General features: G+C 42.5%; 1 protein-coding gene across 1 annotated transcript in view; it reads right to left on the bottom strand.

Moving 5' to 3' along the window:
- Positions 1–699: 699 nt before the first annotated feature.
- The window catches only part of LOC310722950 (rho-associated protein kinase 2), a 32,019-nt gene continuing 14,222 nt past the window's right edge, over positions 700–18,496 (bottom strand). The window contains exons 11-32 of the mRNA XM_083535767.1: positions 17,806–17,941; positions 17,475–17,566; positions 16,719–16,965; positions 16,030–16,136; positions 15,794–15,944; positions 15,240–15,400; positions 14,441–14,625; positions 14,139–14,208; positions 13,716–13,819; positions 13,185–13,371; positions 10,159–10,252; positions 9,874–9,968; positions 9,263–9,451; positions 8,577–8,748; positions 8,174–8,374; positions 7,152–7,219; positions 6,967–7,055; positions 6,732–6,810; positions 5,870–6,131; positions 4,244–4,502; positions 2,147–2,262; positions 700–1,341 (exon numbers count right to left, since the gene is read on the bottom strand). Coding sequence (XP_083391893.1) covers positions 2,166–2,262; positions 4,244–4,502; positions 5,870–6,131; positions 6,732–6,810; positions 6,967–7,055; positions 7,152–7,219; positions 8,174–8,374; positions 8,577–8,748; positions 9,263–9,451; positions 9,874–9,968; positions 10,159–10,252; positions 13,185–13,371; positions 13,716–13,819; positions 14,139–14,208; positions 14,441–14,625; positions 15,240–15,400; positions 15,794–15,944; positions 16,030–16,136; positions 16,719–16,965; positions 17,475–17,566; positions 17,806–17,941 — 3,045 coding nt within the window. The 3' untranslated portion in view covers positions 700–1,341; positions 2,147–2,165. The remainder of the gene's footprint in view (positions 1,342–2,146; positions 2,263–4,243; positions 4,503–5,869; positions 6,132–6,731; positions 6,811–6,966; positions 7,056–7,151; positions 7,220–8,173; positions 8,375–8,576; positions 8,749–9,262; positions 9,452–9,873; positions 9,969–10,158; positions 10,253–13,184; positions 13,372–13,715; positions 13,820–14,138; positions 14,209–14,440; positions 14,626–15,239; positions 15,401–15,793; positions 15,945–16,029; positions 16,137–16,718; positions 16,966–17,474; positions 17,567–17,805; positions 17,942–18,496) is intronic.

Here is an 18,496-nt window from a genome sequence, read left to right as displayed (position 1 = left end):
TCTTGCCCATCTGCATTTTTATTCACTGTGGGATTTGACCACAAGACAGTTGCAGGTGAATAAGTGTTTTGGTTGCCTCAAAACCTGATGGAGTGATCAATCAATGTTATTGATATCACCCTGTATTTTACTCTTTAACTGTTGATTTCTATAACAGGAGTTTATTTTCATTACTTATTTTATATATCCGCCTCATTAGAGCAGGACTTCTGAGTTTGTGCTGTGTACTACTAATAATGGAGCTGTTGGAATGAACTCCTGGTGCTGTTTCTCATTCTATTTTACATTTTCTTCCAGTTCGTCTCCAAAATCATCATATTCACCATATACGTTCCACCACGTGTAGAAGATAGATAGATAGATAGATAGATAGATAGATAGATAGATAGATAGATAGATAGATAGATAGATAGATAGATAGATAGATAGATAGATAGATAGATAGATAGAAGATAGATAGATGGATGGATGGATAGATAGATAGATAGATAGATAGATAGATAGATAGATAGATAGATAGATAGATAGATAGATAGATAGATAGATAGATAGATAGATAGATAGATACACAGACAGACAGACAGACAGACAGACAGACAGACAGACAGACAGACAGACAGACAGACAGACAGACAGATAGATAGATAGATAGATAGATAGATAGATAGATAGATAGATAGATAGATGACAGGACAGCCATATAATTTCTCCATTTATTTTTCTTTTTCCATTAAATTCTCTCCTCTTGTGAACAATTCTGGTGAAATCAACAGCCGTGTTTTTTTCTCTACATACATCTTTGGATAAAGTAAAACATTTGGACCAGCATTGCTTCGTAGATCGTTCCAGTTCTGATATAAAGTAACTCTGTGCAGTAGAGTGAAATGAGATCAGAGTTATACCACAGTTCATCTCTTTCTGAATCCTCTCAATCATTAAATAATCGTTCAACAGGTTCGCTACAAACCACAAGTGTTTCCCTTACACACAAGATCATACATGAAATATACACTGTGTCATATGATCCAACACACACACACACACACACACACACACACACACACACACACACACAGACACACACACACACACACACACACACACACACACACACACACAGACACACACACACACACGAGCAGCCATCCTGTATAGCCGAACGTAACGTCTTAATACTTTTACACTGTAATAATATCGATGTAAAATGTTTTGTATAAAGGCACGTCTTCAGGTGTGCTAATGAACAGAGCGTGGATTAGCAGGCGTGTCCTTTGCGTCACGTATTTTCTGTTGTACTGCAGCGTCCGTTACGTGTTCAGTCGGGAATTTCGTGGAGGTTAGCTGTGAAAGCAGGAGCAAAAAAATTCAGGATTTGGTTTATGGCTAGTATTAACTGCTAGCATGCTGTTCGAATACATGCATCAAATGCAGTCTTAAATAACACACACACACACACACACACACACACACACACACACACACACACATTTGCTTGCAAACATTGAAACACATTAAAGGAATTCTCCAGGTCTCTATAAACCCTATATGTAACAGATACTAATCTAATTGTACTTGCCAATAACCGATTAATCGACCGATATTTTTAAAATGTTTACTGGATCAATAAATAAATAAATAAATAAATAAATATAAAAAAAAAAAAAAACAAAAAAAAAACAGTACTAAATCATGAAAATGTGCTAAATGCAATAAATATGAATATATTAATTATATAATACAATATTAAAGAAAATCAAAGACATGCTTTTAAACTTAAACAAAAAGTAACACTAAATAAATAAAAACAATTACATCCGAAATGAATAAAAAAAAAAGACACTTGGAATAAACAGCATGTGGCGTCAGCAATGCGCCTCTAGAGGACGCTCTCGTACTGTATAACGCGACCCGGAAAAACTATCGGTATGGATATGTTTTTTTTACATAAGTTCCAGCAATCAAATATCGCTGCTGTTTAATTGTATAAAATGATGAATCGGTCGACTTTAACCTAAAATATCCGGTTTATCCCTTTAATATGTGCTCAACATGGACCAGGTCTCAGGTCCACACATCTGAAAGCGTTAGATCAAACACACCAAGCTACGTACAACAAACACGCGTGTTAACCAGACACAACGGTTACCCGGCAGTGTCCCACATCTTCAGAAGTCAAACACATCATCATCATCATCATCATCACCATCCTCATCCTCATCATGAAGAGCCCACCCCCAGGCCTTCAGGTCAAACTCTATTACACTGCAATAGGAGTAAGGGGCAGGTGGGTTATAGAAAAAGGTCCTTCATGTTTTCTCACTTATCTTTCGCTTTTGCTAAGATTTACATTTTGCTGACCGCATGAGGTTTTTCTGTTTCATGTCATTTTATTTAAATTCAGATGGAATTAAATGTGATGTTAGTGAGTTAATTCATGAAGCACATTTTCATTCATTCAGGTTTCATTTCAGCCAGACAGTGCTGCAGTATCGGCATGCCATAATTAATGTACACACACACACACACACACACACACACACACACACACACACACACACACACACCGCAGGGTGAAGGTGAAGGTCAATGGAAAATGATTCGGAGCATGGGACCAGAGCTATAAGGAGGTTTGCAGCACAAAGAGCAAATCAGATGAATTAGAAAAACAGACTGTTTATAACGACTGCATTAGTAGTTTTATTTCAAATGTACAAACTCTGGCCTAATGTATTTTGGACACCCGATTTCTCCATCCCTTCGTGCTTCTTCTCCGAACGGATCCTATCAAGTTGTACAGGACATCTTTGGATTTTAAATGAAATCTTTCCTTTACTTTGGAACTAGGAGATCCAAACCTGATCCAAAAGAAGCACACAGCAATCTAACTATCAGGTGTCCACAAACTTTTGACAGTGAATATTAAATGTAAAGTTTCTTCGATATCTCACTTACTGATTTTCTAGTGGAACATCTTCTCAGAAAAGCAAATGGGGACTAAATGTGTAATAGGATTTTCCAGAACACAGCAATTTAATGCACATTTTGGTGAATTTTAAGGAATAAAATAAAATGAATGGTGAAAAGGATCTGGCTTTATTTTGTAAAGAAGGAGCTTCCAGCCAAGCGTTATGAAGCAGATGCGTGGAATTAGGAGATAACACATGGTCAGTTGATACATGTCCGAGAAGAAAGCAGTGCACCTCGGGTTCATGTCACAGACTTTTTTATTATCCTTAATAAACACACCAAAAAATCTTAAAGCATCTTAAAGCTGATAGAGATATGTTCACAATCCTTTGGGCTTCATGTTTGGAGAAGAAGAAGACATGAAGGTTTTAAGGGAGCTTTTAGAACTAAACAACAAAAAAACAACTTTTCCAAAGCAGAACCTGATGAATTGTTTCAGTTTGTCCATTGGTTTACAGTTGAAATGAATGCGTTTTATGCAGGTGAGATATCTATGAGGGTGCACTGGGGCATGTCGTGTGCATCTGATGTTCATAATGGATTAATGTGAAGCTTTGGGATCCATGCAACTGAAACTGATTTGTTATTGTTCGTTATCAGATGTTCTGTATGTTCAAAAACTGGTGACTCCATAACCTCAAAATCTGACTTACTTTAATTAGAGTTTAATGTTAATATTGTTAAAACCTGGTCCCAGTGGGTCCAAAAGAGTGGCTCGGAGGAAATCATCAGCACAAACAAATACACATTTATGGAAAACCAAAATTCATTAAAATAATACATAATAATATGCAAACAAATAAGTAACGTATAAATATAAGGGGTGTAACGACACACAAAAGTTTATTATAATTATTAACATTTTAACATCAACAGTTTACATTTTTAAAACAATTTAGAATAAAATGACTGATGGTTAAATATTTAATAAAATAATATTTTATAAAAAATAAAATATATACAAATAAAATGTAATAAATCACTTTTATTATACTGATTAAATTGTCAAATCCGTTAAATTAACACGAATTAAACTGCTGAAACTTCCGCCACTTAATACGTTCCCGAGGGAGCTCAGATCTGACCTGTGTTCCACACGTAATTCGGTATACATGAGCACCGAGCGGAAAACCCTGTACCGTTACACCCTTCATAAATATACACAGAAATACCAGACAATTTTTCTAAATCCTGTAAACATCAATCAAATGAATAAAGTTGCTAATTATGTACAGGTTTGGCTGAATTGGATATATAATGCAAACTGAAGACTCACCTGGGCTTGCTGGAAGGTGGTGGGCCTCTGCTTTGCACCCGGATGGCTCCTCTGGAGCCGAGTTTGGGTGAGTTCCGTGGAGAGAGTCGAGGCGAGAGGAGCGGGGAGGGAAGTGACCCCACAGCAGGCTCTTGATGGACCATCACACTCTGAGTAGGAGCTTTACGTGGGATTCTCTTGAGTAGTCGACCGATCCATTTCTGCTGCTCAGATGAAGAACTGGCCAGCAGAAGCAGCTCTTTAGCCGTGTCGTAGTGTACTGAAAGGGACAAGAAACAGGAGTTACGCATCTTTATAAAACTAGATGTATCTGACGGTACTGCCTGAGCTCTCAATGATTCTTGGTGGAGTCCCAGTTTGAGACTAAAATAATAGAAAGTTCATAAAAAGAAAGACAAACAGGGGAATTGATCCAGGTTAAATCGCAAGCTATTCTGTCAAAACTTTTCTGTGAAAAATGTCCCAACAGATTGATGAAATAGTGGTGTAACGAGGCTCTGCCTGTGCTCCAGGACTGTTCACACCTAGACACAGAACACAGACACCTTAGTGATCTGGAGAAGTCCTTCCTTTCCTCACATGCATGTGTGAGCGATGCTATCTACGTTAAGCCCATCAACACGTACCAACTACAAACCCTCAAGAATACCGAGGTGCACTTTTTGATGAAGACCTGAGACACTGAGATACCGGCCCTTAGACAGGTCAGATGTAGTCCTATCTCTAGGATCAAGTCTGCACATTAGACCTATGCACAGAAGACCACCTAATCTAGGCATCAAGGCATATCAAAAACCGTCCAAGTAAACCCATTCCTGACCTGGAACTAAAGATTCTTTACAACCTTTATATTGTTTTGGATCCATCAGCTACCAAGGCTACCCCTTTCCCAGGGTTAGGGTTTAGGCTTAGTCCCTACCTGTTGACAGAAGTAGATGTAATGAGGACTGCATAGATGCAAACAGTGCAAAGCCGCTGGAAATACCAGGCCAGGTACTCCGAGAATGTGCATTCCAGCGCAGACATCCTGATGGATATCTTTAACCCACTCCAAAGGAGCTTCATGTTTCAAATCAAACATCATCCCTGTTCCAAAGTCCTCTACGGTTTTAGACTTGAAAGACTACCGACCACGTGGATATTCATTAGAATGCATTCAGACATTTACAGCAGTCATGCAGACAGACTTTACCCCTGTCACTTTCCCATCTGACTATCATTAACACTGGAGGCCACAAAGTTCTAATAGCTTTAATGAGCTACTGCAGATACATAGCCAAACACCCAAACAAGCTTATTTGCCAGGTGTTCTGCTGATCCAACAATGGAGGTTCGAACAGAAGAAGCACAGGGGCAAGATAAAGAACCATGTTCACCCTATTCATGAACTTTTCATCCTACTTTCTTTGGTAATGAGGCTCTACAGTATCAAAGCTGTTTCCTTTACAAGCCTCACCAACACAACTCTTACATCTATACAGCCTACAAAGCAACATGCTAATCACATACTTATGCTAACTCAGCTAGAATTCCAATACCACTATGTACAAGTGACTTTACTTTAATTCTGAGCTACTTGCTACTACCTTTCTACATTTTAATCCACACCCACCACGATCTACTGACCTTTGCATGGTGCGAGAACTTCCTCCTTGAGGTCTAGGTGGTCTTTGTGGCATTTGACGTGGCAGCAGCGGCACTCCAATGCCGGAGGGGGTTTAAAGACGTTCCAGAGGGGCCGAGCGCACGCATCACAGTTAGAAGGGAAGTGGTAGAGTGTGGGCACAAGCTCGTGGCCTTTGTAAGAGATGTAGGCTGATCTCTCGCCCACTGAAAGCTCCATGGCTGCTTCCTGATTCTTACTCTCACCCTCATTGGCGTAGAGGATCTAGACAGAACAGGACAAGAGACGAGAGAGAAGAACATCAATCACATATACACATAAATAATACTGTCCTCAGCCACTTGTACTCCTGCTTGCACATGCAATTATCCAGTTATATGGCCAATACGTTTGAGGTTTGAGCTGGTGGCTCAGTGGACCTTGAATCAGATGGTCATGAGTTCAAATCCCAGCAGCACCAAACTACCTGAAAGTTTATGTCTGTTCAATGTTCATCTAACGCAAATATTTTAAATTATTTTTTTAGGGTAATTTCTCAATTTACATGCCAGTATTTATATATATATATGTGATTAAATACGCTTAATTAAATTCCTAAATCGGCACTTCAAGTAATTCATTCGAAAAAAATGTAAATCACTTTACAGCCCTAAAAGCCATAAATTGTCCCAATTCTGTAGAAAAGGTTCATGGGGCTCAACAAGAAGCAACGTGGAACAAGATCAACAGAACCTGGATTGTGCGGAACATTAAAGAACCACAAGAGGTGCGAAAGAGTCGTGTGACGTAACCGATTTCAGCGAGAAGTCGTATTACTGCGACGTGACACAAAAAATAATTCGAACACGCCTTGTGACACAATACCTGGAAAATGCGAGGGATCTCTTTAACGTCTGCGCGATACACATCGGTTTGAGTCACGGGCCGGACATGGAAGAGTTTACTGATGGAAAACAAAAGGTAAACATTAGATAAACCAATATTTATAATAGTAATATAACAGTACTTATATACAGAATCATGGTGTAATACTGGAATGCCTTCGTCAATAAAATAACATAATATTGAATGAATGAAAAAAAGCTGCATGTCGACTCACTCGATGTCCAGGATCATGAAGGGTTTTGCCTGATCACGTTCTTCTTCTGAGTCATAGAACAGGATCTTCCTGCTGCTCATCACCACATACTATAGAACACAGATGACATACTGCATACACATCCATACCACACACTCAGAAAAGCTCCTGAGGATGTAAATAAGTGTTTGGAGTTGTCTGTTTACCTTCTTATCCCATCCGAACCTCTTGGTGTTCTTGCTTGGAAGAGAAAGCCAACCTTCCAGACTTGTATCTGTAGTAAAAAAGAATGTGTTTTGGAATCAGGGAGGAGTTTAGACAAAGAGTCTGAAGTTCCAAAACTCAATAATGAAACTATTTATCAATATAACATATGGTATGATCCAATAATAATAATAATAATAATAATAATAATAATAATAATATATTCACACACATGCACTTTTAATGCACCCAAGCGTTTCAGGTTAGCAAAGTCCTGCTGTGTGTGTGTGTTTTATACACAATACAATAATATTACACACAGAAATGTTATTAAAATGATCTTCATCACATCCAGGTTGTGTTTCACCTGACATGACTGTGACAAATCTACAATCAGCACTGCAAAGAACCTTAGCTTAGAAATATATGTGATATTTTCTCAAACTGTTATCACAAAGCTGAAGGTACACAGTTGTATCAGGACCATGAAATTTTCTCTTCACTTGAACCAGGAGACCTGAACCTGTTCCGACATGAAAATTTGTGCACAAAGCCCAGCTCCATGAACATCTGCTTTGGGAGATATGGAAGATCTCCTGCTGTTAGAGCTCCAACACTATTGAACACCTTTGGGATGAATGTGAACACTGGATGCACCCCAGGGAACCTCATCACCTTCTCACCTACATCAGTACCTGAATTTACAACACCCATATGAATAAATGAATCGCCACAAATCACAAAATCTAGTGGAACATCTTCCCAGAAAAGTGGAGGGAATTTTAAGTGCAAATTGGGACTAAATGTGGAATGCGACTTGAATGACCAGGTGTCCGCAAACCTTTTCTGGTATATTGTATCTGTCTGGACGGGGGAAATTGGGTGTCCCGATTCTTTTGACCCACACACACACACACAGATCTGGTTCTAGTGCTAGTGCTTGTTAGTCACGGTGACTGGACTTGCAGTGCAATTTTAAAGCCTTTTGTCTGCACACGTGAACATCTCCATCATGCAGGTTCACCTGCAGGAACAACGTCTCCTGGTCTCTCGCAAGCCAAAGACACGTGAGGTCTTTCCCTCTCTGCGTCATCGTCCTCGTCCTCGGGATCGGACGGGAAGAGAGGGCAGACGAGGTTGGGCCGGGTGTCGATACACACCCTCTTGGAGCTTCGCTGGTATGTAAACGACATGGACTCTGAGGTTTGTGTTTGTGTGATGCGCACTGATGTGTAACCATGAGGACAGAGGAAGTGGTGGAGAAGGTGTCAAAAAAAAAAAAAAAGACCAAACAGGAAACATGTTAGAGTTTGAGAAAGATAGAAGTCCAAGAAAGTGAAAGAAAAGGAGGGTGGAATTAGAGATTATGAGTCTTTAGTGTGTGTGTGTGTGTGTGTGTGTGTGTGTGTGTGTGTGTGTGTGTATACCTGGATAAGGCTCATCATTCTCCTGCTCATTGCCTATACTGCTGATGCTAGTTGTGTCTAAGGAATGGATGCTAAGTGAAGTTAGTTGACAGCGCAGACGTTCGATGTCGCTGTCTTTACTGTCCAAAGCCATCTGAAGCTCCAAACGTGTCTGCGACTCGTCTGTAATCGTCTACAACATGAACATAAATAAAACAATATGCACACAGGAAATGGTGGGATCTTGTGAAGGTTTGCAGGTTATAGCCTGTCATGTAGGGGTGACGTAGTACAGGATGTCGGTGCATGATGTGAAGGTGAAGAACGGCCCAAGGCGAAGCATCAGAATGGTGTGAGATCTTTTACCTAGCCGTGGATTCTCACCTTTTACCACTGAGGGGTTTAAGCTGTCAGTGGAGTTTGAAGAGCAATTGAGCGCGTGTGTGTGTCTGCCCCATGCAACTGATAATAAAACTGTTGAAGTTACACTCCTTGTGCAATGTTCTGGTAAAATTCCATCCATAAACTCCTCCATGGAGCTCATTTATTAGGAAATGTGTACAATTTGTACTTGGAACTGGATGGTGCTACGGTTTCTGAACATCTGGAATTCCTTCCAGCCGATCACAATCCAGCTTCCACCCTGCTCTTATACAATATACTGAAAATATAAACTGTTTTTGGATTTCTAATGGATCGATACTCACAGCCTGCATCTCACTGATCTCTTTCTGGTATTTGATGATGGTGCTGTTGAGCTTCTCCTTCTCGGAACGCAGCTCCAGCTGCAACTTCCGGTTTTCCTTCTCCTTCCTCCTCAGAGTGCTGTCATCTGCACGGTGAACGCCTCGCACCAAATCCTTCTTGTTCATGATCTCAGCTAGCTTGTTAACTGCCTAAATGGAGATTGAATAACACGTAAATTGATTCTTGTGAACATCAAACATAAAAAGCTTGAGCTTGATTTTTGCAGGTTTACTGTTAACTACACTGGTTCTCTTCCGTGCACAGCTCCATGAAGATCTGCTTTCCATGAGTTGGAAAATGCTGTGTGGAAGATCTCAAGTGGCCTGCTATATAGCTCCTACCCTATTGAACACCTTAGGGATGAAGGTGAACACCACTCCAGACCTCGCCTACATCAGTACCTGATTGTGTGGCTGATAGAAATCTCAGAAATCTCCAAAAGAACATCTTCCCAGAAAGGTTGAGCTCATTATTAAAGCAAATGAGAACTGAATGTGGAATGGGATGCCTCCTAGGACTTCCGTGATCAATTTCTGTGATGAGAAAGTCAGGGGAGTAAAACCACACGCACCTGGATCTTCAGCGTTCGCTCAGAGTGAAGCTGCTTCTCAAATGACATCTTCATGATGCTGATCTGCTTCTCTTCTTCCTTATTCGCTTGCAGCTCTGAGCAAAAAAAAAAAAAAAAAAAACTGTTCATAATCATCACCTTAGTTGGCATCTTTAAGAGCACACGGTGTCCTTTAAAGTGAAGGTCATTTAGATTCAATTATTATCCTAAAAGTTTATATACACAAATGTAGAGCATTGAAAACAGAACATTAGGAGAACATTGTGGAAACACTGATGCACTCACGCTGTTGAAGTTCCTTGATTTGGTTATTGAGCTCCTCTTTCTCATTGGCTAGGTTGGCTACATCTACAGTCAGAGTGCGATTAGACTCCTCTAGCTGCTCACACACACACACACACACACACACACACACACACACACACACACACACAAGAACAATTATTATTGAAAGAACACACTGGTCTGCTGAACTGTTCATTGATTCAGCTACTGTAGCTGAATGTCTATAAAATGTCAGTCTCTGGTCTTAAGGAGTGGATAAAATGGAGATTTTCTGTTGAGCTCGTGTTCGAGAGACAGAAAGCAGAGTGATGTTTTCCCAAAATCTTTACTGTTCTGGGAATCGTGAAGCATATTTGTAGCAGAGAAAACAAGTCATCCAAGAAACTCTAGTTCCAAGCAACCCTAAACCCAACCTCAACCCTAACCTCAACCCTAACCCCAACCTCAACCACAACCTCAACCCTAACCTCAACCTCAACCCTAACCCTAAACCCAACCTCAACCCTAAACTCAACTCTAACCCCAACCTCAACCCTAACCTCAACCTCAACCCCAACCTCAACCCTAACCCTAACCCCAACCTCAACCCTAACCTCAACCTCAACCCTAACCCCAACCTCAACCCTAACCCCAACCTCAACCCTAACCTCAACCTCAACCCTAACCCCAACCCCAACCTCAACCCTAACCCCAACCTCAACCCTAACCTCAACCTCAACCCTAACCTCAACCTCAACCCTAACCCCAACCTCAACCACAACCTCAACCTCAACCCTAACCTCAACCTCAACCCTAACCTCAACCTCAACCCTAACCTCAACCCTAAACTCAACCCTAACCTCAACCTCAACCCTAAACTCAACCTCAACCCTAACCCTAAACCCAACCTCAACCCTAAACTCAACTCTAACCCCAACCTCAACCCTAACCTCAACCTCAACCCCAACCTCAACCCTAACCCTAACCCCAACCTCAACCCTAACCTCAACCTCAACCCTAACCCCAACCTCAACCCTAACCCCAACCTCAACCCTAACCTCAACCTCAACCCTAACCCCAACCCCAACCTCAACCCTAACCCCAACCTCAACCCTAACCTCAACCTCAACCCTAACCTCAACCTCAACCCTAACCCCAACCTCAACCACAACCTCAACCTCAACCCTAACCTCAACCTCAACCCTAACCTCAACCTCAACCCTAACCTCAACCCTAAACTCAACCCTAACCTCAACCTCAACCCTAAACTCAACCCTAACCCCAACCTCAACCCTAACCTCAACCCTAACCCCAACCTCAACCCTAAACTCAACCCTAACCTCAACCTCAACCCTAAACTCAACCCTAACCCCAACCTCAACCCCAACCTCAACCCTAACCCCAACCTCAACCCTAACCCCAACCTCAACCCTAACCCCAACCTCAACCTAAACCCTAACCTCAACCCTAACCCCAACCACAACCTCAACCCTAACCTCAACCCTAACCTCAACCCTAAAATCAACCCTAACCCCAACCTCAACCCTAAACTCAACTCTAACCCCAACCACAACCCTAACCTCAACCTCAACCCTAAACCCAACCTCAACCCTAAACTCAACTCTAACCCCAACCTCAACCCTAACCTCAACCCTAAACTCAACTCTAACCCCAACCTCAACCCTAAACTCAACCCCAACCTCAAACCTAACCCTAACCTCAACCCCAACCTCAACCCTAACCTCAACCTCAACCCTAAACTCAACCCTAACCCCAACCTCAACCCTAACCTCAACCCTAAACTCAACCCTAACCCCAACCTCAACCCTAAACTCAACCTCAACCCTAACCTTAACCCTAACCTCAACCTCAACCCTAACCTCAACCTCAACCCTAAACTCAACCCTAACCTCAACCTCAACCCTAACCCCAACCTCAACCCTAAACTCAACCTCAACCCCAACTTCAACCCTAACCTCAACCTCAACCCTAAACTCAACCCTTAACCTCAACCTTAACCTCAACCTCAACCCTAACCTCAACCCTAAACTCAACCCTAACCTCAACCTCAACCCTAAACTCAACCCTAACCCCAACCTCAACCCTAACCCTAACCTCAACTCTAACCTCAACCTCAACCCTAACCTCAACCCTAACCCCAACCTCAACTCTAATCTCAACCTCAACCTCAACCCTAAACTCAACCTCAACCCTAACCTCAACTCTAACCTTAACCCCAACCCCAACCTCAACCCTAACCCTAACCTCAACCCTAAACTCAACCTCTAACCCCAACCTCAACCCTAACCCTAACCTCAACCATAAACTTAACCCTAACCCTAATCCTAACCCTAACCTCAACCTCAACCATAACTTCTACCCTAACCTCAACCTCAACCCTAACCTCAACCCTAACTTCAACCTCAACCCTAACCTTAACTCTAACCCTAACCTCAACCCTAACCCTAACCTCAACCCTTACCTCAACCCTAACCTCAACCCCAACCCTAACCCTAACCCTAACCTCAACCCTAACCCTAACCCTAACCTCAACCCTAATTCTAACCCTAACCGCAACCCTAAACTCTAAAAAATAGCTTTAGCATTGCGAAAGCTTTAGCATTTAGCATTTAAAAACTTGAACTGTGTTTCACTACGATGTTGATGTGAGGGGAGCGATTTATGGAGATCATGCGATAGAATAATTCATTTGATAGAATTAGACATGTGCTGGTATTCGGTAATGCAATAAATCGCAGTAATGAAAATGCTCAGTATTGTTATCGTGGATGTTTCCTCCTCACTCTGAGCCTAACCATGTAATTTATTAGAACAAGTGCTTTATTCAAATAAACATTTCAAAGTAACTGAACCAGAACATGAGAAACAGGACACACACATTCCTGTGTACTCCAAAAATAAAAGACTGCTACACTTTTGTCAGATCAGAGATCAGATATCTTCAAATCTTCAAACGCTTGAAACGGTAATTAGAATGAGGTTCCATAACTCGAGCACATGTTCAGTAGTCAAAATAATCATCTCACCGAGTTGATGGTGCTGTCCTTGTCGATGAGCTCCTGCCGGTGTCTGGCCACCATGTCTTTGATCTCCAGCTCTTTTATAATCTTCTCTTTCTCAAGGTCTGAATACTGTTCCTCAGCGATGGAACGCGCCAACTGCTCAGAGTCGGCCTTTGTCAGGCTTGTCTCCAGCTGTGCGGCCAGGGAGTCCCTACACACACACACACACACACACACACACACACACACACACACACACACACACACACACACACACATTTAATTATGGCTTGACCACTTTTATTTGGCAGTTGATCAGATTCAGTAGTATCCAGATGAATAGTGAGTGCCACTGGATGAAGTCCACACTGTTCCATACCAACGTCAGTATACACCGTTCATCTACAGTGAACTAACGTGGAGTTTTAATGTGTGAATCTAATGGGAATAATCCATCGTGCAGGAGAATCGACGATAGGGAATCTAAAGATGGAGAGCACAGAACAACCTGAACTGCACACTGCACATGACTAATACAAATACACATGGACGCACCTTTCCTCCTGAAGGTCCTCCAGCCTCCGCTGTGCATCCTGGTAGAGTTTGTTCTTCTCATCACACTCTTCCTTCAGCTCAAGAATCTGAGTCTTATAGAGTTTCTGCGAGAGAAAGATAAAAAAAACCCAAATGGTATATGATACAGATTGACTGTAACAGCCTACAACAGTAGTGTTTCAGGGACATGTATTAGCATATGCATGTGCACTAGCATTTAAGAAGGAGTCTCCAGTGTCAGGGGTGAAGTTGAGAGCTTTCTGACATGGAGTACATAATGGCTTCTCCATTGCAATTGCAATTGAAAGATCAGAAGAAGAAAAAGCACCGGGATTCGATTGGAACAGACCAAACACTGCATAAGTAAACATCACATGTACTACATAGAAATACAAGCAGCATTTAAGAGAACACCAAACCTACTGTGAAATACTGTTCCGCCTCCAGCTGGTCCTTCAACTCCTTCAGATGTGTGCCAGCAAGTTCCCTCTCTCTGATTGGACAAGTACAAAGACTTTATTTTACTCCAGGCTGTGGAAATTTACTTCCTTAGTTCTAAACTGGTCTAAAAGTACAGGATGATTGTAGCTAATGAGGCGACGTGCTCGTTAATAAAATATGTATAAAAATATATACATTTATGTTCACTATGTCCACACACACACACACACACACACACACACACACACACACACACACACACACACACACACACACACACACACCTGCGTAGCTCCTGGTTGTGTTTCTCCATGCTGAGTTTTAGCTCCAGCAGGTGGTTGAGATCCTGTTTGAGATGTTTCTCAGAGGACTGCAGAGTGCTGACTTCGTGTCTATAAGCCTTCAGATCAGCCTGGGACAGATTCCTCCGCTGCGTTTCCTGTTCCACTTTCACGGTCAGTAAATCAACCTGCATTCACACACACACACACACACACACACACACACACACACACACACACACACACACACACACACACACACACATTTATTATGGCTTGGCTTGACCGGTTTTTACATTTTTGGTATTCGTGGTATTTTTAGCAGATCATTTCATGTGAATAAATGCATTAGGAGGGATTTTTGTGGACCTGAGCACAACAGGAACACCGATTGTATATACAAAATGGTTAAAGTAGGGTGTGGCTGATTTTTTCTGTAGATTACAGTCAACAGACAGACAGACAGACAGACAGACACGAGGTGGTATCAAAAAGTTCAGAGACTTGCTTTGTTTACAAAAAAGTATCTCCACGGCGTTGTCAAAACGCTGACCTTTAAGCCGAATCAGCTCCTGATGTGTACAGGACGATTTCTTTTGGCTTGTGCTCCCTGTGACTGTGCGTGCAGCCTTGTGCTGCCATCTATTGGCGTGTTAGAGAACTAGATTTCAACCTTTTTCATACCACCTCGTACACAGACATACAGAAGGACAGCAGACAGACAGAAACAGACAGACAATATAAATAGACAGAGACAGACAGAAACAGACGGACAGGCTGACAGAAATTCAGACAGACAGACCTCCTCTGTGAGCTTGTTTTTGTGTAAACGCAGCTCTTGGAGCTCGTTCTGTGCCTGTTTATAATCCCAGTCCAGGTCCGAGTGATGTTTCTCCAACTGCATCAGCTTACTCTCTAGCTGCTGCTTAGCTGAACGTTCGTCCTGCAGCTTCCGCTCCATGTCTAAAACACACACCAATCAAATAACAGAATCTGACACCAGCTATATCTAAACACTACACATCCTAGAGCACAACTTTATGGATTGTGTATTGATTGTCCTACACCGGGTTGAAGTCTGTAGTCCAGGAAGGAACTCGGAGGACAACAAAAAGGATGGATTGGGTTCCAACCTACTATGCAAAATTTTGAAAATAACAACCAACCTACAATACATGGTTGGAAGACTGGTTGCAGGAAACCTGATAAAGAACTGAGAAGAACATGCAAACTCCACACCAACACAGGATGGAGATACAACCGTTATAACACCGATATAACACTACCGTTCCCTTATCTATGCAGCAGTAAATGGAGATGCTGTTCACGTCAGTGTGATTGCGTCCACATTGTTACCTTTCAGCTCCTCAGACTTGATGGACTGGTTGAGTTTGCTGTTGTCGGCGAGTCGGGTTTTCGTGGCGTTGTGCTCCTCTTCCTCTCGCTCCAACCGCTGCTGAACAGATTTCAGCTTGAAGGTAAGATCGATCTCCTGCTGACTCCTCACCTGTATACACAGACCAACATGGGTTACGCATATGCACACACACACACAAATACACACACACAAATACACACACACACACACAGACCTTCTCCAGATCAGTCAGTTCCTCCTGGAGCTGTCTCTTCTCCCCCTCGGCTTTGGAGAGAAAATTCTTGCTTTGCTTCAGCTCTTCCTCCAGACCCGAGATGCGCACTGAGAGGGAAAGAGAGAAAGAAAAAGACGAAATGAAGTAATCATCCGTCCTCCTGAAAAGCAACGTAACGTCAGATACCTGTCAGTGGACCCAGCACCCAAAATAGCAGTTCACTCTCCACAGGAAAAAAAAACTCCACCCAAACAAACCAGAAACAAGGGTCCAGTGTGTGTCACGGAAACACACACTCATTTGTACACACCAACACTAACACACTCTTACAGCCGTGGGCTTTATTCTCCTCCGACCCCAGTCTATTATTTAATCTTCTCACCTCCTCACTCCATTCCCCATTCCCTTTCTCACAAACTCCTTCATTCTATCACTCTATCGATCTCACCCCCACTTCCTGTTTCTTACTTTTTCCAACTTTTTTTCTACCCTCCTTTTTCCAGGCTCAGTGCCCGGATTCTCACTGCTCAGCTGCCTGCACAACAACTCTACCTTCTCCCTCACTTTTTTCCTCTACTTCCTGCCTCTATACGTATACCCCCCAAAGGCTTCACACCACCTTTATCTTCCTCACTTCCTCTTTTCCTACCCACTCACCCCCTCCCTCCCTCCCTCCTGCACTCCCTCACCTTGCAGGTCAGTGATGTTCTCAGAGCTGAGACTGCGCTCCCTCTTCTCAGTCTCCAGGGCGTTCTGCAGGCTAAGGTTGTCCTGCTCCAGAATGACTCGGCTGCTCTCTAGCTGTGCCAGTCTTTCCTGCAGCTCCCTGAGTAACAGCTCCAGCTGCTGCGCCTGCCTCGCTGCCTCGGCCTGAGCTTTCTTCACTCGGCCTGACTCCTCCAGCTCGGCCTGCAGCTTAGCGCTCACTTCCTCCAGCTGCAGAGGCAGAGGGAAAAAACAAGGGAATCAGTGTTTACAGGAGTGCTGATGTCAGGTCTCTGAGTATTCCAAACTCCAACTCCCAGCAGTCATTACTGCCCTCAAACATGGCCGCCTTGGAATTCGATCTCCAGACCTCATACACACTTCAGCACTCATAATCCTCAAACATTCAATCCCCCCTAAAACAGAGTGCACTGTAAACATTAGCCATCAATACCTTCTGACCAATCAGAATCAAGAATTAAACCCTGTTTTGGTGGAAACTGGTGAAAACGTAGCACAGACATACACATTTTAGACCACGAAGCAGACGTCTAGACGTCCACCCAAACATATGGGGAATGCTTTTACAGGCTACACTTATATCTACACAAACACAGAGCCCTGTGTGTGTGTGTGTGTGTGTGTGTGTGTGTGTGTGTGTGTGTGTGTGTGTGTGTGTGTGTGTGTGTGTAATAATAGATGATGTTTATTTCTACAAAAATCCTTCAGCACACACTGACCTGCCTCTCTAGATGGATGTTTTTCTCAGCAGAGATCTGCGAGTTCTGCGACTTCTTCTTCAGCTCTGCCAGCTGCTCCTTCAAGCTGCTCACTGCAAACAAAACCCCAAGAGTGTTGAGCTCTGCTCATTCATGAAACATGGTGATGCCCACCATGACTGGGCGACAGCGAGCGGTTAAATAGTCAGAACAGCCTGGTCATTGTTCACTAATGTATATATCACAAGCAGCGTTTGGTGCACAGGGTTTTGAATGCTTAAGTTGCAGTAATAAGCGTGAAATTGTAGTCAGATGTTCCGCAGAGAAGGTGCAGAGCTCCTTTCTGATTTACCCTCGTTTTCAAAGCAGCGCTTTCGCTCCGTCTCGAGGTCGGCTTTCCTCAGGCTCTCGGTGTTCTGGTGCTGAAGCAGAGCGTTCTCTCTTTCCAGTTTCCTCAGGGAATCCTCCGCTCGGTTCCTCGCACTCATCTATGCAACCCGGGAAAATTGGACGATCAGAGGGATACACAAATTCGGGTGCATTGATTTTAAAAAAAGGGCACCGGATAAAAGTGTGCATTTGTATCATTTTTGAACAAACTTGCGTCAATAAAACATTTATTCATATATAATTGTTGTTAGTAGTAAATACGCTATACTTTTATTATAAAAAAAAAAAAAGACCAATATTTGATATGTGGATCGCCGATGCTATGTGAATATGACGTATCACAACACTACGGAGACGGAGGCGTGTCCTGAGAGTCACATAGAATACAGATTCACATGGCAGAGGTAGAGCTGTAAATTCCTTCAGACACAACAGGAAAAGAATGTCTGATGAACCAAAGAAATAAACTTTCTGTATAATATTGAATTGCAAAGCATCAGATTTTTTTCACTGCATCGTGTTGAACAAATTGAAATCGGATCTCACTGCATCGTAATAAGGGGGAATCGCATCGGCCTCAGCTAACATCCAGAGCAAAGTCCTACATTTTCCACTACAAACTTTCACTCTCATTCTTGTACTCCTTTATTTAT

This window comes from Silurus aristotelis, assembly GCF_946808225.1.
Source record: "Silurus aristotelis genome assembly, chromosome: 29".
Classification (NCBI taxonomy): Eukaryota; Metazoa; Chordata; class Actinopteri; order Siluriformes; family Siluridae; genus Silurus; species Silurus aristotelis.
The sequence above is the reverse complement of the archived record's forward strand: the minus strand, read 5'-3'. Positions and strand labels throughout refer to the sequence as shown.